Source organism: Pan paniscus, chromosome 7 (assembly GCF_029289425.2).
Source record: "Pan paniscus chromosome 7, NHGRI_mPanPan1-v2.0_pri, whole genome shotgun sequence".
Lineage (NCBI taxonomy): Eukaryota > Metazoa > Chordata > Mammalia > Primates > Hominidae > Pan > Pan paniscus.
The window spans coordinates 160,207,976-160,234,523 of record NC_073256.2 but is presented as its reverse complement, the minus strand read 5'-3'; the positions used below and the strand labels follow the sequence as shown (position 1 = coordinate 160,234,523).

Sequence of the window (26,548 nt, the reverse complement as noted above, 5' to 3'; positions counted from 1 at the left end):
CGGGACCCTGTGGGCCAGCATCGCAGCCAGCCAGCTGTGGGCCCTGCTGCAGGCAGCCCGCTGAGGCCCTGCACCTGGAGCTCTCAGCGTGGGTCCCCTCAGCCTGACCAGCTCCCACACACCCCACCCGGGGCAGCAGGGTCCTAGTCTCAGCTGCCACGCCCTCCTCCCTCCTTTGCCCAGGCCACACCCAGCACCCCACCCCGGGCCCTGGAGAGAGAGGAAGGACCCCACCCCCTTGGGCTCCTGCCCTGGTGAGGGAGCTCTATCCCCACCCCAGGAAATTGCTGATGGGATGCCTCAGAGGGGACGCCTGCTTCAAGATCAATACCTGCAGGACCCTTTGCTGGGGTCCTGGGACCCCTGGCCAGCTGCGAGTGGGAAGAGCCCTCCAGTTCTCTCCAGCACCCTCTATCACTATTTCAGAGGCTAGGGGTTGAGGGACTGGAGCTGGGGATTTCTCCCCCTCTCCCATGCCCAGCCTGACAGAACTCCCGTGCATGCAGCCATCAGGCCCTTTGGGCCCCCTCTTCTGCCCACAGCGGCCCTGAAAGAAAGGACATGGCTCAGGGGTTCAGGCATTGCATCCCTTTGACTCTATCCTCTCCGCCAGCCACCCAGTTCTCACTCCATCCCTCCTTTCCTCCCTTCCTTCCTCCCTCCATCCATCACAAACCTGCCCAGGGTATCCTTGCAGCAGATACCCTGAGGAGGGGCCTGTCCCCAGGGCTCTCACTGGGGGTTCAGTCTGTTGGTCAGTGTCCCCAGCCCAGGGACCCTTGCCAGCCCCATCCAGGTGAACACCGGCCTTTTAAATGGTCCCCTGGCTGCGCACTGTCGGGGTGGGGCAAGTCACCTTGGGGCTGAGTGTCAGGCACTGGAATTGGGGGGTGGTCTCCATTCTCACTGTGTGGGGGATCGTCCTGGCTCTCCAGGCAGTGACACCTGCCAGCCCACCCCAGAATAAAGTGGCGAGCTCTGCCTGTCCTCATTCTCAGAGATGCCGGGTCCAAGGGGTATTTCTTGTCCCTAGTCAACTGCGCCCTGGAAAAAGGGAAGGGCCCCTGCAATTAGAGGTGGGCAGGGGGCGCTTTACAGAGGAGAGCGTGGAATTCTTGGTGTCGAGGTTCAGGTGTGGGAGAAATACTCGTGCCTTATTACCTGGGAATCTTGAGTCCACACTGAGCACTGCTTGACCTTCAAGGCAGAAACACACATGCAGTCAGTCCCAGGTGGACGGGTTACCTGGGGTCCTCTGGGAAGCCCTTCTGAGCCTTGGTGTCCCTTGTCTATGCAGCCCCACCACAGGCCCACATCCTGTGTCCTTGGTCCTCAGTCCTGCAGGGTGCCCCCACACCCCCGCAGCCCTACGTCTCTGGTGGGGGCACGGGACTGCTTCGACCACCCTGGACAGGCCTCTGAGGGCCACGTCTCCTCCCGGGGCTATTCCAGGGTGGCAAGGCCAGAGCCACCCCCTGCCCAGGGCTTGGCTACAGGGACAGACGCAGGGCCCTTCCTCAGGAAGCCAGCCAGGTCCTGGTGCCCACAGTGCTCTCAGGGTTTCTCTGCTTCTGTGGCCTGCAGGGGCCCTTCCCTGGCCCAGAGGCCTCCTCCATCCAGGTCTTGAGTCCTCGCCCTGCTGTTCTGCCCTTTCAAGCTTGGAAGCCAGGAAGAGATGTCCTTTCCCTTCCTTGACTCCTTTATCCCTGGCCTCCCTTCCCCAGGTGATGGGCACAAACTTCCAGGCCAGATGAGTGACAGTGGGCCTCCTGCCTGGCAGAGCTGGTTCCCACGGCCCAGGCGCCTAAGCCAGGAGCCATCGTGCTGGCTGGGAGCCTCCCTAGGCAGGTGTTTGCCTCCTTTCTGGGAATCTGAGCAGGCAGGTGTGCAGGCCAGATGCCCAGCCTCCCCTGTGGCCCTCGGCCTCAACCTTCCGCACCTGCCAGGCCTCCAGGCAGTGAGCCAGGCAGGATGTTCCCACAGCCGCCCTGGCCCGGGGCTGCTGCCTGCCGCTGGACTCCTGCTCCAGAAGGAAGAAGGCCTCCGAGCAGCGCCCTCGGCCTGCCCAGTGCTTCCTCTCAGCCTCCCGGGGCCGCTGCCCCCACCCAGCCTGCCGCTGGTCTCCCGAGCCCGTGCCCGTGCTAAAGAAGCACTCTGCAGGGAGCGCTGTGCTCCCAAGCACCCAGGAGCAGGGAGCTCAGGTCAGTGGGAGAAGCTCCAGAGGCTCCTGCTGCCTCAGCGGGCTTCTCCCCCGTCATTGCACCTTGAGCTGTCTGGAAGCCAGTAGAGGGCCGAGTGGGTTGAAGGGACCTGAGTGAAACCCCTGGGAGCCAGGCTGTCAGGATTCCCACGGGCTCCCCAGCACAGCTTTCCGCCAGCCCCAGCCTGCTGGGCTCTAGGGATCCACGGGGAGGTTGGTGTGGGGTCAGGTGCTCTCAGCCATCCTGAGAGTGAAGTTGGAGTTTTCTTTTCTCAAGGAAGGTGGGAATCCTGACTCCTGCCTGAGGAGCTTTCCCAGGCAGGCTGACTCAGGAGGGGCTCACCCTTCAGGGCAGGCCCCACCCTTGCAAGTCCCAACAGAAACTGCATCTGGTGCCACCCAGCAGCCCACAGCCTCTGCCTGCAGGAGCCTCTGTGTCCAGAAGCCAGGCATGGCAAGGAGGCTGTTTCCGCACGAAGCTGACCACAGCCCCTCGCCACAGGGGAAGAGCTGGGGCACAGGGAGCCCCACTCCTGGGTTGGTGAGTGCTCAGCTGCACCCCTGGGCCCTCCGGCTTCCACATCACTAAGTCAGCAGCTCTGGAGGGCACCTCCTGCACACCAGGCATCATGGTTCTCAGATGCCACAGTGACAGACTGTCCCTGCCCTCGAGTGGGCAGGTAAGAGTGGGCACAGCAGGCAAAGTGACAAGCTCATGTGGGCTGCAGCGCCTGGCCAAGGTGTGAGGGAGGCAGGAGGGTAGGAGGGACAGGCCTCGGGGGCCGTGGCTGGGGCCCTCTGGAAGGCGCCAGTGTGTCTGACAATGAGGTCAATGTGCAAAGGCCCAGAGGTAGGACAGGGCTTGATGGCCTGAGAGGAGACCCGGGCACCGAGACAGAAGGGGGTACCCAGCCCCCCGAGATGGACAGAGCACACAGACCGCCCAGTCAGGGCCCAGAGGCAGGACAGGGAGGCTGAGAGTATGGGAGAGCACTGAGGGGGTCCAGGGGAGGGACTGCATCCAACCCAAGTGCAGGGTAAGGAGTGAGGACTGCAGGGCGGGGCGGTGCAGGCAGAGGCAGGCACAGCCCCCAGCCAGGAGGAGGCAGGGCCAGACTGGGGCCAAGGGAGAGGCAGAGGGAGGGTGGAGATGTAGGCCTCTGGGGGCCCTTGCATGGCCTCTGCGGGTTTGAGGAGGAGCAGTTTGGGGGAGAGGTGGGGCTGAATAGGTTGGAATGAGTTACCCCTGAAATGCCCGAGGGAGGTCTGGGTCCAGGGAGGAGAGGCCACCAGGCTCAGCAGGGCTCAGGCTGAGATGTGCGGGACAGTGGAACCCAGAGCCAGCATTGTGGTTAGACCCTGCTGTCAGCAGTGCCAGCTCTGAAATGAAGGTGGGTGGGGCTTTCTCAGGTCCCTTCAGTGCCGACCTGGCTCCTTGTGACCTGGGCTGCCCGTCAGAGTTGCTCCTCTGTCCCGGGCACAGCTGCATGGGCTCAGGGGCTCCTGGGCCTCCATGCTCCTTCCATTCGGCATCTCCTGCTCCCCAAGGACCCACTCGCTTCCCTTCTTATGTAACACCCTCTTGATCCCTTAAGCCCCTGGGGTCCTGGTGAGTTCCCTGGCAGGGCCCAGCATGGGCCTCTCTTCCCTCCCCTGGAGGCCTGGCCCGGTACCCAGTGAGGACTGCAGCAACACGCACACCTCCTGCAGGGACAGCCCACCCCAGGCCCTGCCCAGGACCCAATATCCAAGTGGGGTCCTCAGGGCCCCCAAGCTGAGCAGGGAGCAGCCATGCTGGGACGCTCCAGCCTCAAAGCTCAGCAGTCACCTGATCCCAGGAGGAGCAAAGACAGGCCTCCTCCACCCAAGTCATGTGGTGACAACTCACATGGCCCTGTGGAGGTGCTGGTGCCAGCAACAGACTGAAGACAGGGCATGCAGTGCGTGGAAGATAGTTCTTTCATTCCTAAGGGCTAGGATCCTTGATGTCCCCCCAACTTATCCTGTAACCTTTAAAAAGCATGTGTCTATGGTCTGGGTGTTGCCAGCCCCAAAGCTGCTATGACCTACTGCAGACCCAAGGGTCTCGGAACCCTTGCCAGGGTGGACTCCTTGGCCTTTGAGAATTACTGTTTTGTCAGGGGCAGGTGTGGGTGAATAGAAAAGGAAGAGCGGGGAGAGAGACAGAGAGACATCATTCTAACTAACTCCTAGAGGACACATAAGTGGCATAAGGGCAGTGCCCACTGGTGGGAACACTGAGTTGGGGACAGGCCCTGGAGGGACAAAGCCACTGCAGACCACCAAATAACCCTTGCCTGAGAAGCGCAGAAGGCTGGTCCGAGGTCTTGCTAGGAATTCCCGTGAGGGAGCTGGTCTGCACTGACTCATGGTGGGGAGTCCTTTGGTGGGACAGGAACTCCTACAGGGCAAGGGAGGACCACAGGCAGAGTAAGAAGAAGAATGCCTGTCCTGAGGACAGGAGAGCAGGAGTGAAACAGCCCACCTATCAGGAGACCCTCTGGAAGGATGCACTCAATATCTTGGGGATTTTCCTTACGACTAAGGGAAAGGTCACACTGCGCCATCAGCACTAAATTCATCCCATGTCTCCCAAGGTGGTCAAAATGTCTGACTCACTTGCCCAGAGGGGGCAGGATGGATGGAGGTTGAATGAATGGATCGCTGAATGGAGGATGGATGGATGGAGCATGGATGGATGAGTGGGTGAATGGATAAATGGAGGATGGATACAGGATGGATGGATGGAGAAAGAATGGATGAGTGAATGGATCAATGGAGGATGAATGATGGCTGGATGGATGATGGATGGATGAGTAGATGGATGGATGAATGATGAATGGACGGAGGACAGATGGGTGAGTGGGTGGATGGATGGAGGATGGATGATGGGTGAATGGAAGATGGATAGATGAGTAGATGGATGGATGGAAGATGGAGAACGGATGGATGAAGTGTAGATGGAAGGAGGATGGATGGATGGAAGGTGAACGGATGAGTGGATGGATGGATGGATGATGGATGGGTAGATGAGTGGATGGATGGATGGGTGGACAAATGGTAGATTTTTTTATTATTATTATACTTTAAGTTTTAGGGTACATGTGCACAACGTGCAGGTTTGTTACATACGTATACATGTGCCATGTTGGTGTGCTGCACCCATTAACTCGTCATTTAGCATTAGGTATATCTCCTAATGCTATCCCTCCCCCCTCTCCCCACCCCACAATAGTCCCCGGTGTGTGATGTTCCCCTTCCTGTGTCCATGTGTTCTCATTGTTCCATTCCCACCTATGAGTGAGAATATGTGGTGTTTGGTTTTTTGTCCTTGCGATAGTTTGCTGAGAATGATGTTTCCAGCTTCATCCATGTCCCTACAAAGGACAGGAACTCATCATTTTTTATGGCTGCATAGTATTCCATGGTGTATATGTCAAATGGTAGATTGATTGATGGATGACTGGATGGATGGAGGATGGATGATGAGTGGATGGAGAATGGATGGATGAGTAGATAGATGGATGGATGGATGATGAATGGATGGAGGACAGATGGGTGAGTGGGTGGATGGATGGAGGATGGATGATCAGTGAATGGAAGATGAATGGATGAGAAGATGGATGGATGGAGGCTGGATGGATGGAAGATGGAGGATGGATGGATGGAGGATGGATGGATGGAAGGTGGGCAGATGAGTGGATGGATGGATGGGTGGACAAATGGTAGATTGATTGATGGATGACTGGATGCATGGAGGATGGATGATGAGTGGATGGAGAATGGATGGATGAGTCGATGGATGGATGGATAAGTGAATGAATGGATGGGTAGACAGATGGTAGATTGATTGCTGGATGAGGGATGAATAGATGGATGGAGAATAGACAGATGAGTGGATGGATAGATGGGTGGGTGGATGAGTGGAGAATGAGTGGGCAGATGGTAGATGGATGGACGCATGGATGGATGGAGGATAGAGGATGGATGAGCAGGTATGTATTGGGAGCAAATGAAGGCAGGGGAGTAGGGGAGGAAAGTGAGGTGGGCCCTGTGCTCACCAGCCTTGAACCTACCTCATGAAGCTAAGGGTTGGCAGCCACAAGTTCCAGGCCACAACAGGAAGTAGACTGAGCTGTGGCCTAGCAGAGGGGAGAACCCAGGAGTTCAGCATTAACACAAACCCTCTGACCTTCCCTAGAATGCTGGTGGGAGCATGTCCTAATGTGTGAAAATAACCCCCGTCCAGGGCACCTGATTCTCATCCAGGTTCCTTGGGTCTTGCAATTCTAGGGTTCTGTGTTCTGCAAGCCCATGCTAACAGCCTGCAGTCTTGGGACTCTGAGGTCCCCACAGTTGTTTGCGCTATGGTTCCGTGGCTCCAGGGCTGCACTCCGCTGCAACCTCTCTCCCCCTACCACAGGCTGGACACAGTTCACACCCTGAGGGATTCTCCCTCATCGCCCAGACTTTGGCACTGGGCACCCTTGACTAGCCCCCTGAACGCCAGCGCCTCGCAGGGACCATGCCCGTCCTAGGTGCTGAAATGGTGCCTCTCCCAGGGAAGGTGCCAGCCCCGCCTGTGGGCACCACCAGCCAGGCCTGGGAACAGGTTTGTTTCTCTTGGGCCTTAGGAACCTAGAGCCCCAGTCCAGCCTTTGCTGGGAACAAGCTGTGCCCCAAGGTAGAAGGGTTTCTCCATCCACGAAACTGCTCCCTAGATTGCCCCCCTGGCAGTGCAGGAAAGAGAGACCTGGCAAGGATGAGGGGCCTGTGTGGAGGGGCAGAGCTGGCCTCCAGCCCCGGCCCCTGTCCCGGCCTGGCCCATGGACACTAGGTGTACCCTGGGAGGGGTGGCTGGTAGCCAGGGTCCCAGGGGGTGACCTAAGACTGGGGCAGGGTCAGGCTTGGCCCTGGGAAGCAGGTGAAAGAGACTGCCTGAGATTGTGGTGCTATGTGTAAAGGTGACTCCGGCACTAGAAAGAGGAGTGGGGAGGTCTGGGTGTGAGGGAAGGGCCCAGGCCCAGAGGCCCAGCCCAGCTGTGGCTCCCGCTTGCTGGGTGATGCCGGGCAAGGCCGGGCCCTTGCTGTCCATCTGAGGCCCCATCTGTGCAGGTGAGGGGGCTGAGAGGATCAGGGCAGCCTCTAGAAAGACACCACACACTCAGCCGCTCAGCTCGGGGCAGCCACCTGCCCCTGCAGGGGAAAGAGACAGAAAAGGGGCCTGGCACCTGGGCCCCAATGCCCTTGCCCGACACCCACCTGCTTACCAGGTAATGGCCACACACCCTTCCCTGCTTAGACAGCTCCAACAAGGTTGGTCCTCCCTTGGCTTCTCAGCCCCAGATCCTCACCCTCCACATCATCACACCCCTGCTGTGGGTCCCACAGAGGCAGCAATTGTCTGTTCCCGCTCCCCACTGGTCTGCAGGCCCTGGGACCTGGGCCCTGTCTCTCTTCTCTCTTGGTCTCCATTATATCCAAAGTGCCTTGCATATGGTTGGTCCTTATAAAATGTTGAAGAATGAATGAATGAATGAGTGAGTGAATGAATGAATGAATGGAGTGCCTCAAGGCAGATGGATGCATTTTGGAACCCCTGGGGTGTGGCTGGGATTCTGGCTTGCCCAGGTAACAGCCTGAGGGTGAAGAAGCCCTTCCCTGTGCCCTGGGGCTTCCCAGCTCCTCCAGCCCAGGCAGCTCCTCCAGCCCAGGCAGCTCCTCCAGCCCGCTGCCCCGCCTTGTCCACCAGGCACCCACTCAGCCAGCTCCTCCAGCCCAGGGCCCCGCCTTGTCCACCGGGCACCCACTCAGTCAGCTCCTCCAGGCCAGGGCCCTGCCTTGTCCACCAGGCACCTACTCAGCCAGCTCCTCCAGCCCAGGGCCCCGCCTTGTCCACCAGGCACCCATTCAGCCAGGACAGGGCCCAGGGCTGGGCTGGTGGAAGCCTGGAGTACGGTGCTGTGCCGCCCTAAGCCAGGCGCTTCCCTCTCTGAGCCACCACACCCTTGTGTGTTCCTAGGGGCCCAGCATAAGGTAGAGGGGACAGAAGGTGGGGGAAGGGGCATGAGCAAGGAACTTCTGCTCCAGACAGAAGCCTGGGCTTGTCCCCGTGCTGGGCTTGTCCCCGTGCCGGGTTTCCTGGTTCAGGGAGCAGCGGGCAAGGTTAACGGGGTGGGGCGGTGGTTTTCCCTGCCCCAGGCCCCTTCGTCGCCTCTCCCAGGTGTCATTTCTGCTGCCAATACCCTGATGGTACCAACCAGGCCCAGGGCCCCAGCTCCAGGGGCTGAGTGGGAGGGGTGGAGTAGGGGAGGGCCCAGGCTCTAGAGAACAGAGGAGGGAGGAGGGGGGAAAGGCTGGCAGTGATAGTGAGAAGTGCTTGAGACCCCACCAGGTTCTGCCCCAGAACGTGCCTGGAGCTCTCTGGCCCTCACTTCCTCACCAGTGAGCAAGCACTGGGCAGGGACTGACATGAGGGGCCACAGTGTCTCCTCTCCACATTCCAATCCCTGGCTCTGAGGCTCTAGTCAGGTCACTGCCTACAAGAAACCCTCCCTGACTGCACTGTCCCCATAAGCTCAGCTGTCCAAGGGCTCGTGGCATCAGAAGCACCCACTTTCTCCTGAAAGTGAACTGTGTAGGGCTGCTGTTCATGCTTTTGCTAGGACCGCCCGGGATGGGCAGCTCATCCTCGTGGGCAGCCCTGCCAGGTCAGAGGCCCTCATCCCACGAAACTGGAACCCCGCTCCGGCTCCCATGCCTGGCAGGGACGCAGCCACAGTGATGCCTGAGGTGTCCCATGGGGGTGAGCCAGGTGTGCAGGGCCCTCCTCCAGCCCCAGGTGTGGGGAGCACACTCCCCCATGGCCCCACACTCAGAACCCACTCTCAGGCCACCTGACATCCGGGACCCTCCAGCTCCACCAGACCCAGCAGGAATTCCAAACCTGTTTTTCCAGCAGCTCTCATGCCCCTGGCCACAGTGAGTCACCCTCCCCACCTGCCATGCCCACCGAGTCACCACCCTGTCACCAAGCCCTGAGCTCTGCTTCCCAAGGCCCCTGGAAGCACCTTCCCCCAAGCTGCCCATGCCTCTCACTGTGACCCATGGACACAGGGCCTTGGAGCTGGAGGAAACCTCCTCTCTCTGGGTGGGGGCATGGACCTTTGGGTCACCTGCCTTGGCAAGTGAGACTCCACACGTCCCCACCAAGCTCCAGCCAGGGCCAGGCACCAGATGCAAATGTGGGGCTGCCCCAGGGGGCTCCTGCCTGCACCCTGGTTTCTAAAGGCACCACCAGGCAACCCCTCCTGTAGGTGGATCCTCCAGGCCCCGGCACTGTGTCAGGGAGAGCCCGGCCAGGAGCATTCTCAGGAGACATTTGCTGGGATCTCCAGCATCTGAGACGTGGGGCTCAGCAAGGGAGAGATTCCGGGAGGAAGGGCCAGAGGGTCTGTCTCAAGCCCAGGCCTGACTGGCCCCAGTACCCACGGTGCTCCCAAAAGCCTCAGCCCAGCCCAGGACCACCCTCCCCGGAACCGGCCCTGCCCTGCCCTGGGCCTGTTGTTGTCTGTTCATCAGCCACGTGGCAGCGGCGGCAGGAGGCTGGGCCCAGGGCTGACCTCCATCTGTGCCCCGGCTCCCACTCACCTTCAGCCTAGCCAGGGCAGGGGCAAAGCAAGTCTGTGGGCCCCTCCACACCACTCAGGTGGGTGCTGCCCAGCACAGGCGAGCAGCAGAGCGTGCTGGGCTGAGCAGGTGGATGGGGGCCCCAAGAGGTGGGCTCCTGCGTGAGGCGGTGGGTGCTCAGAGACCCCGTCTCCAGGGAAAGAAAGTCCCTCCTGTGAGTATAAAGAGGGTGAAGGTGGGGACTGGCCTCCACTCAATGGGCAGCAGACCAAGAACCTGCTTTGAGGCCCTGGGTGCTGGGGCCCAGCCCCAAAGAGTTCACGATTTTGGGGAGACTGGAGCCGGGACACCTAGAGCAATAGTTACAAAGTGGCCGGGATGGCGCTGCCCCCAACGTAGCAGGAGGGGCCTGGAGAGTGGGGGAAGGAATCCCACGGGGAGGGCTTCTGGGGCCCTGGAGAGCGGGAGGCAGGGCTGGTGGAGACCAGGAGGGCTCAGTCTCTCCCTGCACAACGCAGGGTGGAGTTGCTGCCTCCACAGCCCGGGCCTTCTGCCCACAGGGCTCCCCAGGCAACTTCGAGGGCCGGGTCCTCACAGTCCTCGCTCTGTCCAGTGCTCACCTCACTGCTGCCCCAGCTGCCCTCCCTGCCTCGGAGTGGCCTCTGCCTCTGCCTCTGCCTCACACACCCCATCAGCCCACAGCCACCCCGAGCCCTTGCAGCTCAAGGACCTTCTGCATCCCAGGCAGCAACCCTGAGCCCAGAGCCAGGAGAGTAGGACCAGCACCTGCTCTTCCTACCTCCCCTGCCCTGGACACCCACGGGCACCCACAGGGCACCGGGCACAGGCCGCAACTCTATTGAGGGAACTCTGGGGGTAATGCAGGGACAAAGACACAGGATGGTGATGGATGGTGGGGGGTGGGGGGCGGGGGTAGCGGGCGGCAGGTCAGAGACAAAGTGACCCAGGAACGGACGGCAGCAAGAGAACAAGACCCACAGAGACAGAGAAGTGAAAGTGGGAGAGATGGAGGCGCAGCAGCAGGAACAGCAGGGCCAGGAAGCCACTGGGCTCCGTTGCGGAGGGCAGACCTCTGCCTGGTGGGGGGCAGCAGGGGCAGCGCCCAGCGACAGCCAGGCTGGTGGGCGTGGGCCAGGCAGGGTGGGGCAGGTGCCGGTCCTGGGCTGACGCTTGCACAGAGCCCTGCAGAATGCCGCTGGCTGGCGGACTGCCCACCCCCGCCCAGCCCATGCCTATAAGGCCTTGGCAATGCAGGGGCCCGCACTGCTCCCAGACGACATCAGAGATGAGGACAGCATTGCTGCTCCTTGCAGCCCTGGCTGTGGCTACAGGGCCAGGTGAGGGGCTGGGCCAAGGGGACGGGCGGGTGGGCGGCTCTGGCCTGTGTGGTCACCAAATACTAGGAGCCTGGAGCTGACGACATCTAGGCACAGAGAACCCCGACACTGTGGGTGCTAGGCTCTTCAAATTTAAAACAACATGGAGCCCGAATCTTAACGAGTGTCAGATTTACAATGTTTCAGAATCTGAGGATCTTAGAACTGACTCCTGGAGTCACGGACCCTGAGAGAGTGGAGCAGGGGGTTGTCTTGAGATGCTTCTCACTGGGAGAGTGGCCATCTAGTCCCTGCCACCAGCCCCTCCCGGTCCCCAGGTCTCCCCCAGCACAGCCCAGGACAGCCCAAAGGCCACCAAGCCCTTCCTGTCACAGGCTCAGAGCAGCCAAGCTGGCTGCCCCTGGGGCCTTAGCTCAGTCAGGCCCTCAGAAACATAGCCATCTCCTCCAGGGACAGCCCCTGGGGTGGGGACAAGAGCCAGTGTCCTCTTGGCAGTCGCAGAGCTCCCTGAGACCTTGGAGGAAAGGCTTGCAACACACCCTAAACAGGGGCAGGGCAGGACACCTCTTCCAAGCCGGCCCAGGCTGGAACACATGTCCCCTGAGGCTGCACTCAGGGCTCATGCCCTGCCAGGACCCAGAGCCCGGGGTTGGGGGCCTAGGGCAAGGGCAGCAGGGCCTCTGTCCAGGAGGGGTCTCTGCGGGTGGGGGAGCAGGCCCTGCTGAGTCACCGGGAGGCCTCTGTTGGGCCCGCTGAGCCCGACTCCCTCCCCGCCAGCCCTTACCCTGCGCTGCCACGTGTGCACCAGCTCCAGCAACTGCAAGCATTCTGTGGTCTGCCCGGCCAGCTCTCGCTTCTGCAAGACCATGAACACAGGTGAGTAGCATCTGTCCAGGTGTCCCTCGGGCTGGGGGACATCCCTGGCTGTTGTGGTTGCTGGCTGGAAGGTTGTGGGGAGGTGGGGGGCAGAGGTGGCTGCCTGGCCTGACCACACTCACCTGTGCCCAGTGGAGCCTCTGAGGGGGAATCTGGTGAAGAAGGACTGTGCGGAGTCGTGCACACCCAGCTACACCCTGCAAGGCCAGGTCAGCAGCGGCACCAGCTCCACCGAGTGCTGCCGGGAGGACCTGTGCAATGAGAAGCTGCACAACGCTGCACCCACCCGCACCGCCCTCGCCCACAGTGCCCTCAGCCTGGGGCTGGCCCTGAGCCTCCTGGCCATCATCTTAGCCCCCAGCCTGTGACCTTCCCCCCAGGGAAGGCCCCTCATGCCTTTCCTTCCCTTTCTCTGGGGATTCCACACCTCTCTTCCCCAGCCGCAACGGGGGTGCCAGGAGCCCCAGGCTGAGGGCTTCCCCAAAAGTCTGGGACCAGGTCCAGGTGGGCATGGAATGCTGATGACTTGGAGCAGGCCCCGCAGACCCCACAGAGGATGAAGCCACCCCACAGAGGATGCAGCCCCCAGCTGCATGGAAGGTGGAGGACAGAAGCCCTGTGGATCCCTGGATTTCACACTCCTTCTGTTTTGTTGCCGTTTATTTTTGTACTCAAATCTCTACATGGAGATAAATGATTTAAACCAGTGTGGCTGTGGCTGTGCTATTCTGGGATGGAGGAGCTGAGGGGCAGATATCAGGCCACACAGGTACCCTGAGCCTCCAGCACATGTCCCCTGGGGCCAGTCGTGGGGTGATGCCTGAGGTGGCACCGTCCGTCCCCACCCTGGAAGGGGCAGGCTGCTCAGATGCCTCCCACCGCCCCAGAGGTGGAGGGCACTCCTGGGGTGAGGCCTGAGTAGGAGCACAGAGTAAGAGGGCTCGCAGACCCCTCCCACACATAGCACCTAGGGGAGAAGGAACCCCTCAGCCTTTCACCCCGGGTCATGTCTCTGAGACCGGGGTTCAGGAGCCTCCAGAGAGGCCGGCTTGGGACACCCCAGGCCCAACCTCAGATTTGGAGCCAAGTAGGCACTGACTACCTACAGCCATCGCCAAGGCAAGTCCAGCTGCCCAGGGAAAGTTCAGCCACCATCCAGGAAAAGTCCCATGGACCCTATCTATGGGAACCCAGCAGCCCCTTGGCCAGACCTCACCAGGGTGAAGCTAGACTGGGTGGGGAGTATGACGCAGGGAATATGGGCCAGATGAGGTCGCCCAGAGGCAGGGAGGGTTCCATGACCACTGCGTGGGTTCTGGCTGTATTTCGGTATGAGGTTGGGACGTGCAGTGAGATGAGGCCCCCAGCAGATGCCCCAGCAAGGGGCCCTTCCCCTTCTGGAGAGGGCCAGAGGCTCCCGCAGGCTGACCACATGTCCCCGGCATGGGAAGTCTCAGGCCTCACCAGGGTCAGAGCAGAGCTCTGCCTTCCCCCAGGCCAGCTCCCTCGTAGGCCTGGCCTGGAAATTCCATGGTGGCAGAGCCCCCTCCGGCCGCGGCCAGCAGACGGTGGCATAGCGTGGGTGGCAGCTGGTGAGGTGTCAGTGGTGCTCCCTGGCCCTGGGTCCAGGCACTCAGCTCTTTGTCCCACGCACCATGAGACCAGCACCATCACCACCCCCAGTTCCAGCTGAGGGCCTGGGGGCGAGTGGGGTGCTGGATGGTTACTGGAGGTGAAGCGTGATTTGGGAAGGCCTGCTCTTACCACCTGTCCATCCTGCCTCCCCTGGGACCCAGGGCCACTGTGCAACCCCCTCCTGGAGGGCTGCCTGCCCAGCCAAGGCACCGCGACCCAGGACTGGGTCTGGGTGAGCTTCACTGTCTCCACCTTGGGATCACCCTTCTCCACACCCAAGGCCCATCTCCCCAGGGCGGCCAAGGTGGGTCACTCCTTGCCCTGACTGAGAGACCTTAGGCAAAGCACTCCACCTCCGGGAGCCTCCATTTTCCTCCACTGGGCACCCACCTGGTGCAGCCAGCACCCCACATGCTGCCTGTGACTAAATGGTGGCCCTGGCCCTCAGCGCCCCTCCCAGCCACTGCAGGGCTGCAGGCATTTCCGTGCGCTCCTGGGGCCCCAGACCCCACCTAGTGCTCCTGCCCTTGGCTGGAACTGGGGGTGGTAATGGTGCTGGTCTCATGGTGCGTGGGACAAAGAGCTGAGTGCCTGGACCCAGGGCCAGGGAGCACCACTGACCCCTCACCAGCTGCCACCCATGCTACACCACTGTCTACTGGCCGGGGCCGGAGGGGGCTCGGTCACCATAAGTTTTCCAGGCCAGACCTGCGAGGGAGCTGCCCTGGGGGAAGGCAGAGCTCTGCTCTGACCCTGGTGAGGCCTGAGACTTCCCATGCCGGGGGCGTGGGGTCAGCCTGCGGGAGCCTCTGGCCCTCTCCAGAAGGGGAAGGGCCCCTTGCTGGGGCATCTGCCAGGGGCCTCATCTCACTCCACGTCACAGCCTCATCCCCGAAATACCAGAACCCACGCAGTGGGTGCAGAACCCTCCCTGCCTCTGGGCGACCTCACCTGGCCCATATTCCCTGCGTCATGCTCCCTGCCCCCTCCAGTCCAGCTTCACCCTGGTGAGGTCTGGCCAAGGGGCTGCTGGGTTCCCATGGATGGGGGTGGGCCCAGGCAGCTGGACTTGCCCTGGGTGGTGGCTGTGGGTAGTCAGTGTCCACATGGCTCTGAGGCTGGGGTTGGGCCTGGGGTGTTCCAAGCCGGCCTCTCTGGAGGCTCTTGAGCCCCAGTCTCAGGGACATGACCCAGGGTGAAGGGGTGAGGGCGCCCCTTCTCCCCTGAGTGCTGGCATGTGGGAGGGGCCTGCAAGTGCTCCTGGAGGTCTGAGTATGAGCGCCCCCTGGTGGCCACCGGAGAGCCAGGTGCTGGGGCTCCTGCACAGGGAAAATCCGCCTTCGCCCAGGCCAGTGCCGCTCATGGCCCCATCTGTGCCCTTTTCCACTCCACTCTGGACAGGTGGCCTGAGGCCTGCCAAGCGCCCAGGGCAGGGTGTGCGAAGGCACCTGGGCATGGGAGTCGGGCAGAGAGCAGAGGGATAGGAGTGCCTAGGCCGCAGACCCACCCATCCCCACTTCCGTATGGGGAAACTAAGGCTGGGCAAGGGAAAGTGACTCCTGCCACTTCACAGCAGGCTGGCTGCAGGAATCCTCATCCAGGGCCCAGGGAACGGGAGTGCTCTGTGTCCAGTGCAGCCTGGAGGCAGGCGGGAATGCCACCTCCCCCACCACTCCCACCCCTGAAAGTCAGGAAACGGGGGCTGTGGCCACCAAACTCCAGGAATGAAGGAAGAGGGAGTTCTGCTGGTGGGTCAGGGAAGACTGCAAAGCAGCAGCAGGTACAGGGACAACGAAGGCAGCATGGATGAGGCTGCGTGCAGGCCCTGGGCAAAGGCCCAGGAGTGGAAGCGAACCTGCAGGATCCAGAGAGGGCTAGGCTGCCCATGTGGCTGCAATGGGGCCTGGGAGCTGGCAGGACTCCAGACCAAGCCCAAGGACAGTCACAGCTCATAGCCCATCACTGCCCTCTGCCCTGTGCCTCCAAGGGTCCCTAGCTCAGTCTCCCAGCCTCCAGGCTGCTTCTCTGTGACCCTGCTGGACAGCTCCTCAACTGTCCTGGACACAACCTGACCCCAGCCCCAGCCCCAGCCAAGACTCTGTCAGGCATCATCAGTCCCACACAGGGCCTGCAACCTTGTAGGTGTGGACAGCGCAGCTGGCCAGAGGGGGCCGACAGCCCTGCCCCCATGTCCCAAGTGCCCCTGAAGGAGGAGCTCCCTCTGCCAGAGCCCAAGCTCAGAACTTGCAGGGAGATGTCTTAGGCATAGGACTGAGTGGTGGGGCCCCAAGGCACAGCCACTGAGGTTCGGCCAGCACCCAGGGGTGGGGCACTGTCCCTGTCATGGGGTGCATGGCTGACTCTCCTGGCCCATCACCGGATGCAATTTTCTCTATGCCTTAAAAATGGAAATGCTAAAAGCAGCCAAAGCACAATGTCCAGACAGAGGGCAGCTGTCAGGGAGACTGTGCAAAAGCAACTGACCAGGTCCTCTGAAAAGGGATCCTCCCTCCACCTGCTCTGAACTTCTGCTCTCCTCACCGTCCAGTCGGGCCTGAGCTCCCACCCGGCCCCCTCTGGCCAGCTGCGCTGTCCCCACCTACAAGGTTGCAGGCCCTGTGTGGGGCTGATGACGCCTGACAGCATCTTGGCTGAAAGGCCAGGTGGGAGAAAGAAAGGAGCATTATTCAGTCAGATCAGGGGGGCCCAAGAGCCTCCCTTAACGCCCAGTCTCGACAGCCAGATCCCACGGAGGGCTGGAGGGGCAGCCCCAGCCGCCCACTCCACTGGCCAGCCCCCAACTCAGAAGCAGCTAGCTTTGGTTTGCAAGAGGTCCTTTCTCTGGTCCTGCCATGGACAAGCCGGACTGGGTGGGTTGTTGAGGTCCTCCTCCTGGAGGGGCATTCTCAAACATTGCTCTCACTGATTTTTCTCTATCTTCTTTTTCTACCTCTCTTTTTTTTTTTTTTTTGCTTTTATTTTTGCTATTTTCTTCATTTTGGTTACCTTGGGTTTGATTTGCTCTTTTTGTTCTGGTTTCTGAGGGTGAAAGTTTAGGTGGTTTTTTTTGGAGAACTTTCTCTTCCAAAAGAAGTTTCAGTTCTTTTTTTTCTAAAAGAAGCATTAGTGCAACATTTCCCTCCAGGGCCCACTTCAGCTGCATCCTTTGACTTTGATGAATTGTGTTTGCATTTTCATTCAGTTGGAAGTATTTTCTGATTTCCTTTTTGGTTTCTCCTTTGACCTATAAGTTGTTTAGAAATATGTTATTACTCAGTTTCTAAATATTTGATGATCTTTTAGATATATTTCTGTTATTGATTTCTAATTTAGCTCCATTGTAGTCCAAGCAAATAATCTGCATGATTTTAATCCGTATAAATTTACTGAGATTTGTTCTATGGCCCAGAATACAGTCTGCCTTGGAGGACGTTATTGGTAAATAAAGGTGTGTTCCCCTTCTGTGAGGTGGAGTGTCCTATAAACATCAAGTTGGTCATGTTGACTGGTAATGTGATCCACGTCTTCATCCTTACAGACTTTTTGTCTATTTTTTATCAGTTCTCAAAAGAGGAGTGTTGAAATCTCTGTTATTGTGGATTTTCTTTTTCTCCTTTCAGTTCTATCAGATGTTGTTTGTTTTGCTTTGTGTATTTTGAAGCTTAATTGTTAGGTGCACACATATTTAGAACTGCTGAGTCCTCTTCATGAACTGATCAATTTATCATTTGGTAATGTCCCTCTTTTTAAATTTTTTTTCTTTCTTTCTAGTACAGATAGTGTTTTGCTGTTTTGCCCTGGCTGGTCTCAAACTCCTGGCCTCAAGCAATCCTCCCACCTCAGCCTCCCAAAGTGCTGGGATTGCAGATGAGAGCCACTACACCTGGCCAGTAATGCTCCTCTTTATTTCTGATTATAGTCTTTGCTTTAAACCTACTTTGATATTGACGTAGTCATGCCTGTGTTCTTTTAATTGGTGTTAGCATAGTATATCTCTCTCCATCTTTTTACTTTTATCTTATTTGTGTTTTTACATGTCTGGTGAGTTTCCCACTGACAACATATACTTGGCTGTTTCTATTTTTATCCAATCTGACAACCTCTGTTTTTAATTGAGATGTTTTTGTTTGTTTTTGAGGCAGAGTCTCACTCACTCTGTCGCCCAGGCAGTGGCACCATCTCAGCTCACTGCAACCTCTGCCTCCCAGGTTCAAGCAATTCTCCTGCCTCAGCCTCCCAAGTAGCTGGGATTACAGGCACCCACCGCCATGCCCAGCTAATTTTTGTATTTTTTAGTAGAGAGGGAGTTTCACCATGTTGGCCAGGCTGGTCTGGAACTCCTGACTTCAAGTGATCCACCTGCCTCAGCCTTTCAAAGTGTTGGGATTACAGGTTAGGATTACAGGTGTGAGCCACCGTGCTCAGCCTGATTGAAGTGTTTAGATGACATAGTGTCATTATTGCTGTGGCTGGGTTTAAATATATGTCATCTTGCTATTTGTTTTCTATTTGTCTCATTGTTTTTTCCTTTCTCCTCTTCTGCAGTCTCTGTAACATGTGCTTTTATAAATAAATAATTCTGTATCATCACCTTTGTTGATTTATTAACTACAGTGCTTTGACTTTTGCTTTTTTCTTTGTCTTTTTTTAGTGACACTTTAGTGTCTTAGCATACACCTTTGACTTACTAGTCTACCTCCAAGAAATATTAGGCCACTTCACATAGAGTAGAATAAATCTACAACAGCGAACTTCCATTGTCCCTCTCCTGGTCTATTTGTATTACTATTTTTTAAAAAATTCATTTGACACAGGGTCTTGCTCTATCACCCAGGCTTCAGTGCAGTAGTGTGATCACAGCTCACTGCAACCTCCACCTCCTGGGTTCAAGTGATTCTCCCACCTCAGCCTCCTGGGTGCAACCTCAGGTGTGCACCACCACACCCAGCTAATTTTTTGGTATTTTTTTTTTTTTTTAGAGATGAGGTCTCTCTACGTTGCCCAGCCAAGCCTGGTCTTGAACTCCTGGGCTCAAGCGATCCACTTGCCTCAGCCTCCCAAAGTGCTGGGATTACAGGCGTGAGCCGCGGTGCCCAGCCTGCACTACTATTATCATACAATTTACTTCTACATTTGCTATAAATTCCTTAATACATTGTTATTATTTTTGCTTTAGGTAATCAACTATCTTTTAACTTGATTCAAAAATAAGAAAAAAATTACCTTCTATTTCCTATTTCTGGTGTCATTTATTCCTTTGTGTAGATCCGTATTTCTGCCTGAAGAACTTCCTTTAACATAAAGGTCCCCAACCCCTGGGTCACAGACCGGGTAGGAACCACGCCACACAGCAGGAGGCGAGCGGCTGGCGGGCGGGCAAGGGAAGTTTCATCCGTATTAATTCATCGTGGTCTGAGGCTGAAGACCGCGACATACTCTGGTTCTGACCTATGCGTTCCTTTCACGCCTCTTATCCCACCAGAGTGTGAGCTCCATGGGGTGGGAATATTCTGGAACGTCTGCTGGTTTTATTCTTTGCCTTCTCCCCAACTAGGACCTGGCACAGGAGGGTGCGCATTACCTCTCGGCAAACAGAACAACCAACTGGCCTAGTTTGCTGGGGACCGGAGGATTTCCTGGAACCGGAGCCCGCTTGCCCAGCAGGCATGGTGTATTCTGTACCTCAGGCCCGCAAAAATGTTTTAAAGAAAAAAATGAGCTTTAGGGTAGAAGAAAAGGTTTTATTTTTCTTTCTCACATTGGAAAAAATGAAAACTTTCGGACCCATGAAATTTTATTACATTTTGCCAAAAACAGAACCAATAACGTAAGTATTCAAAGTTATGTAAAGATAATTATTTAATATTAACATTATGATGGTGAGAGGGACCACGGAGCAAGGGGCTGCCTTGCAGGCCTGCCTTCCAGCTTTGCTACAGGGACCAGAAGCGGGGGCTGAGCGCAGGGGAGGCAGGCGGAGGCCATGGGCAGCGAGGCGGGTGCGCCAAAGGGCGCCAGTTCCGGAGCTGCTGGGCCTGGGCTGGAGGAGCGCGGAGCTGGGGCCGCAAGGCTGGTGCCGGCCGACAAACGACGCGGCGCGGGCGAGTGGGCGGAGGCGGCTGCGGGGAAGGCTGGGCTGCCGCGGGACGCGGTGAAGATAGCCTGCGGAGTGTCCGGGCGGAACACGTGAGTCTGAGGGTCGCCAGGGAATCACTGCGTGGCTGCCTCTGTGTCGGAGATCCAGATGCCTGGACTGGCCTCGGGGTCCCAGCGCTTGCCCGGCGAGCCGGCGGTCCGGGGACGGGTCCGGGGCGGGGCCTGCGGTGAACTCGGCTCTGCGGGTGCCCAGGAGGCGGGTCCGGGGCGGGGCCTGCGGTGAACTCGGCTCGGCGGGTGCCTAGGAGGCGGGGCAGGGGCGGGGCCTGCAGTGAGCGCGGCTTGGTGAGTAGCCCAGGAGGCGGGTCCGGGGCGGGTCCGGGGCGGGGCCTGCGGTGAACTCGGCTCGGCGGGTGCCCAGGAGGCGGGGCAGGGGCGGGGCCTGCGGTGAACTCGGCTCGGCGGGTGGCCAGGAGGCGGGGCAGGGGCGGGGCCTGCGGTGAGCTCGGCTCGGTGGGTTGCTCAGGAGGTGGGGCCGGGGCAGGCCTGGGGCGGGGCCTGCGGTGAGCTCGCTCTGGGCGGGCTGTTCCGGGGGCGGGACTGGGCTGGGCCTGCGGTGAGCATCAGGCGATGCGGCACCGGTGCTGCGGGACACACAGACACGCCTACGATTAGACTCAGGCAGGCACCTACCGGCGAGCGGCCGCGGGTGACTCCCAGGCGCGGCGGTACCTCACGGTGGTGAAGGTCACAGGTGAGGTCACCCTGACAGTCCCGCTCGCGCCGAGAGCCCTCCCCTCGACCTGGGACCGCAGTGTTTGGGGCGGGGCTCTCCGTGAGGGGGTTGGGAAGCTCGAAGCCGCAGGCCTGACTCTGGCCTTTGGCATCCTGGGGTTGGCCTGGGCAAATGTGTCCTGAGAGACGGATTTGTTGTTCTCGGGAAGGCGTAAGTTTAATTTAGTCCTCCAGGACGGAGACCGAGGGCCGAGTATCCCCGCGGGGGTGGGAGAGCCGTAATCCAACCCCCACCTCCCCACTGTAAACCTCTTTCCAGAGGGGGCATTCCCGTTCCAAACACCAGACCCAGCCGGGGAAATGCTTCTTCTTGTCTGGCCCAAGTGCCCTCCTGGGAGGGGCTCAAAATGCATTCCCCCCAAGCTGGGCACAGCTCATCCCTGCTGGGGAGCTTCTGCAGTGGCCGAGGACTCAGACAACCCTAACCAGGGCTCTGGAGGTCTTCTGGAAGAAGAAACCCCAAGTAGGGACACCCCAGGAGCAGAGGGGAGGGGAACAGCGAGAAGAGACCCAGCCCTTGGGCCCAGTCCTGCCATGGCCAGCCATCCGGCCCCCAGGGCCCTGCTTGGGATGGGGCTGCAGAGCACCTCCCATGGGACCTCTGCACCAACCATCCCCTGGGTAAAATCCTTGTTGAGGCCTGGTATTTAAGGCCCCTCTGCCCATCCCTACTCCTTCTCTAGCACTGCCCCTCATCCTCCCCCCATCTCTCCTCCATCCAGCGCTACAGGCTGTTTTGAGCTTTTGCAGGTGCTGGTCTCTGATTGAAATGTCCTGATCTCTTCTCCCTTCTTGTCCCATCCCAAGTGTCTCCTCCTCCAGGAAAACTTCCCTGACACCCACTGAGTTAGGTGGCCCCTCTGCCCACCATCATCCCTGCCCAGGCCCCCATGGGTCCTTCAGGCCCAGTACTGACCACCTGTCTTTGCCACCTGCTGTGCAGGGTTGCAGCACTCCCAGTAGACCAGGAGCTCCGGGAGGCAGGGCCGGCCCCACGTCCTCTGCGCACCACCCTGAGTTGGATCCTCTGTGCGCCACCCCTGAGTTGGATCCAGGGCTAGCTGCTGGTCACCTCCCCACTCCCACGCTGCCCTCCTGCCTGCAGCCATGACACCCCTGCTCACCCTGATCCTGGTGGTCCTCATGGGCTTACCTCTGGGTAAGATGGACAAAGGACAGAGGGATGGGCAGACCCACTTTGAGGGCAGATGGGCTGAAAGTAGGGAAGGAGGCTAGAATTCCCAGCAACAACCCCTCCTTCTAGCCCCCTGCCCTGGGGAAGGTGACGGGCTGGGGACCTGATGGGCTGGAGGAGGGGCCTCTCATGTTCTGTGACCCCCGTTCCCTTCCCGCCCATCTGCCAACCCCAGCCCAGGCCTTGGACTGCCACGTGTGTGCCTACAACGGAGACAACTGCTTCAACCCCATGCGCTGCCCAGCTATGGTTGCCTACTGCATGACCACGCGCACCTGTGAGTCTGGGGGCCCTGTGTGGCCCTGCCTGGGGAGCACGAAGGGGAGGTTCTGCCCTGCCCCTGAGCATGTGGGGGTCCTGAGGAAAGAGGCTCTCCTGTCCCCGGATCCTGTCTGGGAGCTCCAGGGTGAGGGGCCCTGCCCTGATGGCCATGGATGTTGGTGTGGGGCCAGCTGGGTCTCCTGCCCCTCTTAGCGGAGCTGGCTCACCGCCCCGCCCCTCTGCAGACTACACTCCCACCAGGATGAAGGTCAGTAAGTCCTGCGTGCCCCGCTGCTTCGAGACTGTGTACGATGGCTACTCCAAGCACGCGTCCACCACCTCCTGCTGCCAGTACGATCTCTGCAACGGCGCCGGCCTTGCCACCCCGGCCACCCTGGCCCTGGCCCCCATCCTCCTGGCCACCCTCTGGGGTCTGCTCTAAAGCCCCCGAGGCAGACCCACTCAAGAACAAAGCTCTCGAGACACACTGCTACACCCTCGCACCCAGCTCACCCTGCCTCACCCTCCACACTCCCTGCGACCTCCTCAGCCATGCCCAGGGTCAGGACTGTGGGCAAGAAGACACCCGACCTCCCCCAACCACCACACGACCTCACTTCGAGGCCTTGACCTTTCGATGCTGTGTGGGATCCCAAAAGTGTCCGGCTTTGATGGGCTGATCAGCCCCTCGCCTGTCCAGGGCTATTTATGGGGAGGGGCCCAGTCAGGCAGGGAGCACTGAGCAGATGGGAGCTGTGGCCAAGCCCACCTTCTGGGAAGCCCTAGGAGAGGCCCCTGCCTCAGTCTGCCCCGGGTGTGCTGGGGCAGGGGGAAGACGAGGAATGCCCGCAGGTGGGGTGGTGGGGAGACTCTTAGGAGGAAAGGCTCCTCCAGGCCTAGTCACGCTTCCTACTGAGGCCAGGAGCTGCCAGGACCGGTACGGGATCAGGGCTGTGGGAGGAGGGCCTTTGGCACCGGCCCCTGTGCTAGGAAGTCTGCCAGGCCCGAGTTGGAGCCACCCCCTGCAGGGGAGGGGGCGGCTCTGCCTCAGCAGGCCCCAGGGCCCCCGAAGTCACAGAAGCTTTTTCGGGTCCAGCAAGGGGTGTGTGTCCTTTCAGTCAAACCCCTTGACGTTTCCCACCCCCTCACGGGGAGGGCACCAGGCCTGAAGCTGGCAGGAGCTAGGGCCATGCTATATTTGGTGGGTCCTGGACACTGACCCGGCCAGCGCTATTCTGGGCAGGGAGGGAAAGGGGCAGAGCAGGTGGTCCGCCGAGGCCTGGTCCCCAACCACAGCAGGACCCAGCCGAGCAAGGCAAAAGACGCAGGACTGGGGGATGCGCGCACAGGCTGGGGGTTGGGAGCAGCCTGGGGCTGGCGCGGGCCTGGGCGTGGGAAGGCAGAGCATGCCACCCTCTCGTGGCCGTGCGGGGGCGGGAGTGGGGAGGGTGGGGTGGGGAGGGCAGAGACCCAGCCCCTCCCCCGCAGCGGGATGCGCAGTGAGTGGGTCCCTCCATCACCTTCCACCTGGGGCTGCACCCACTGGGAGGGCAGGGTGGAAGCCCCAGCTGGGTGTGCGGACTCCCAGGGACCCCACCCCAGGCCTGGGAAGCAGGAGTCAGCCCAACACGCACCAATCCATCCCCGATGCAGGTAGCCCAGGGAGCACCTGCACCTGCTGTGAATGGGGCATTCGGGGGCGTGAGACCTTTTGGTGCCAGCGGTCACGCTGCACCTGAGGCCCCCACCTGACCAGTGCTCCCAGCTCTGGTGTCCTGGGAAACCCTTCAAGCCATCCCGCATGGGCAGGATGGTGACATATCCATGTGGTAGGATTGTCCCGGCCCCAAAGTATGGCCCTGGTCAGGGGAGCCCCTGCTGGAAATTGCATCTCCAGAGCTTTGATGCAGGACCCCTGGGGGATCAGGGAATGAGGGTCTCCACCCCAGGGGTCTCCTTGCAGTGAGTCTATATGCAGGCCTGCGTTCTGCTCCTGGGGCTGGTTCTGAGTGCCCAGCCTCAGTCTCCTGAGAACATGAGGACGGGAGGGGGCAGAGTCTTGCTGAGGGCACACCCAGTTCCCACTGGAGGAGGACAGTGCCAGTCTCCTGCAAAGGGGCCTTGGGTGGGAACGGGCCCGGAGCGGGAGGAACGTGACTCCCCAGAGGGAAGATGGGCATCATACTGGGCCCAGAGCTGGGAAGGAGTTGCTGCCAGCACAGGGTGGGCCTGGACTCCCCTCGCCCCTACCCCCAGTGGTTGTGGCTGTAGCCCTAAGCCTGGAGAGCAGGACCGGCCCGGGGTGGCTGGGAGGCTGCCAGGTGCCTCCCAGAGCTCCCAAGGGCCCCCACCTGCAAGTGCCAGCCTCAGGGCAGTGCCCAAATGAGGCCCTCTCAGCTGCAGCCAGCGATGCCTTGGGATGCTCACTGGGAGGGAGGCGGCTTTGGGCTCCTAAGTCCTTGGGAGAGGCTGGGAGCAGTCACTGCGCGGCTTGCGCAAGCCCGTTGTCGGGTTGGGTGGCTTCCTCAGCCAGGGCTGGGAGGGACTCCAGGATCAGGTCCTCCCTGTCTCGAGTCTCAGTGGGGTGATGGGGAGGAGACCTGGCCACCCATGGCTCAGGGGCAGCCGAGAACAAGGACCTGCTGGAGCTGGAAGTGCCGTGGTGTTGAGGGGTGGGGTGGGCAGCTTCTCACACCTGCCTCCTGCCTCCATCTGTCCACCTTTCCACCACCCTGACCTGTCCCAGCCCCACACATGGTTCTGCCTGGCTGGCCTGCCCTTGGCACCTGGCGTAGAGCACACAGAAGGCACTCAGCTAATGCTGGGCAGGCCCACTCATGGGGAGTGCGTGGCTGTGCGGCACCAGGGAACCGGCACAGCAGCGCCGGCAGAAATCACAGCAGTAAACTTGTCCGGGTTGTATGCATCAAGGTGGCGATGGACGTGGGTCCCCCCACTGCACTGTGGCCCTGAGCACTGTATAGCAGCCCGGCAATGGGAGCCATTATCTTGCCTCTTTGACAGAGGACACAGAGGCACAGGGAGGTGAAGTAGCTGCCCCACACTAGTGCCTCCTCGCTCACTCACCACCCCCTGCACCACAGTGCAGCCGCTTCTCCCACCAGCTGGGGTTCTTTGAACCCCCAAGCCTGGGAAGGGGGAGGTGAGTTTACAAAATGGAAAGCTTAAAAGGAGAAAAGTGGAACCAGAGGTTTGAGAAGCCCTGAGTGGTAGAGTAAGGCCTCCAGCGCTGCCTCTGGGTGCAGGGCCGAGTGGCAGAGGAGAGGGGGAGAGGCACTGGGCACCATGGGGGCCCAGTTCCCACTTCAGGGATCTCTCTCGCAGAACCGAGGGTCCCCTTCATGGGGGTAGATGCCCAGGGCTAGCTGTTGCCACTGTCTGTGTGGACCTGAGTCCTGGACATGCCCGAGTGACTCAGGAGTGGCTGCTTGGGCGGGCTCTGTCACCCTAGGATGTTATACATTCTGGGAACTGGACAGGAGTGGCTGCTTGGGCGGGCTCTGGCACCCTAGGATGTTATACATTCTGGGAACTGGACAGGAGTGGCTGCTTGGGTGGGCTCTGGCACCCTAGGATGTTATACATTCTGGGAACTGGACAGGAGTGGCTGCTTGGGTGGGCTCTGGCACCCTGGGATGTTATACATTCTGGGAACTGCAATCAGCCACTAGAGAAGTCGGAGCTACAGGAAGTGACCCTGGGGTGGGACCTGGGGACATGGCCAGGTCAGCATGGGGACACCCGGCTCCAGCAGGAGCTCTGGTCTGTCCTGGGGTCTTTGGGGGCAGGCTTCCTCCAGGCAGAGCTCCTGGGGAAGTGGGGGAGCCAGGCCAGCTGCCGCCTCCCCCACTATGTAGCATCTGATTCGTCATCTCTCATGAAGGCGATTTGGTTCATAACTCTGAAACTCTGAAAAAGGTCAAAAGAAGCAGAGAGGCCCTGGGTGGATATGCCAGCTTTTCTGCCGGTGCTTTCTCCCACTACTGTGGGTGGTCTGCTCTCCTCTTCAAACCTCAGCTCGTAGGGAGGGCCTGAATCTGCCAGCCCCTCAGGATCTCCTTCCCTCTGGGCCCTCCCCAGCCTTAAGGAGCCTCCCAGACAGAAGGGTGGACAGAGCCACCTGGGCAGCCCGAGAGACACACGGGGGTCCTCCCTGTGGACAGCCCTGCCAGCTTCCGCCCAGCCCTGAGCTTCATTTGCATCCTGAGGAGTAAGGGGTGGTGAAATGGGAATGCTGGTCTGGCTCAGCTGGTCGTGGGCATAAGTGCCCGCTGAATGGATGGCATCTCTCCCTCCTGTCTTATGTTCTGGGGTCCAGGTGCTTCCCAGGGCCATGCCCCTGCTGCTAATGCTTGCCCTAACCCTTACCCTAACCAGCGTCCAGCGTCGTCTCACCGAGCCGTGAATAAATCAACAGATTCGCATTGTCTGCGCTTCTCTCCAGCCCCACTGCCTCGGCCT

The 26,548-nt window shown here is 59.7% G+C and overlaps 2 protein-coding genes and 1 long non-coding RNA gene across 4 annotated transcripts in view; 2 read left to right on the top strand and 1 right to left on the bottom strand.

The window, feature by feature from the left end:
- The window catches only part of LOC129392964 (uncharacterized), a 30,202-nt gene extending 17,855 nt beyond the window's left edge, over positions 1-12,347 (bottom strand). The window contains exons 1-2 of the long non-coding RNA XR_004673125.3: positions 12,207-12,347; positions 11,993-12,064 (exon numbers count right to left, since the gene is read on the bottom strand). This is a non-coding gene — a long non-coding RNA (uncharacterized LOC129392964). The remainder of the gene's footprint in view (positions 1-11,992; positions 12,065-12,206) is intronic.
- On the top strand, positions 11,038-12,791 carry LY6D (lymphocyte antigen 6 family member D). 2 transcript variants are annotated; one of them, XM_003819477.5, is made up of 3 exons: positions 11,038-11,208; positions 11,986-12,084; positions 12,217-12,791. In XM_003819477.5, exons 1-3 carry the CDS (start codon positions 11,061-11,063, stop codon positions 12,450-12,452), a joined length of 483 nt encoding a protein of 160 aa, XP_003819525.3. In that variant the 5' UTR covers positions 11,038-11,060; the 3' UTR covers positions 12,453-12,791. The 2 variants fall into 2 exon arrangements, 1 of the variants encoding a protein (XP_003819525.3); XR_004673124.2 differs by lacking the exon at positions 11,038-11,208 and having other exon boundaries at positions 11,386-12,084; positions 12,525-12,791.
- A 7,559-nt stretch (positions 12,792-20,350) lies between these two features.
- On the top strand, positions 20,351-26,511 carry LYNX1 (Ly6/neurotoxin 1). The gene is made up of 4 exons (XM_008972841.5): positions 20,351-20,569; positions 21,554-21,769; positions 21,981-22,082; positions 22,312-26,511. Exons 2-4 carry the CDS (start codon positions 21,718-21,720, stop codon positions 22,506-22,508), a joined length of 351 nt encoding a protein of 116 aa, XP_008971089.1. The 5' UTR covers positions 20,351-20,569; positions 21,554-21,717; the 3' UTR covers positions 22,509-26,511.
- The last annotated feature ends 37 nt before the right edge of the window (positions 26,512-26,548 follow it).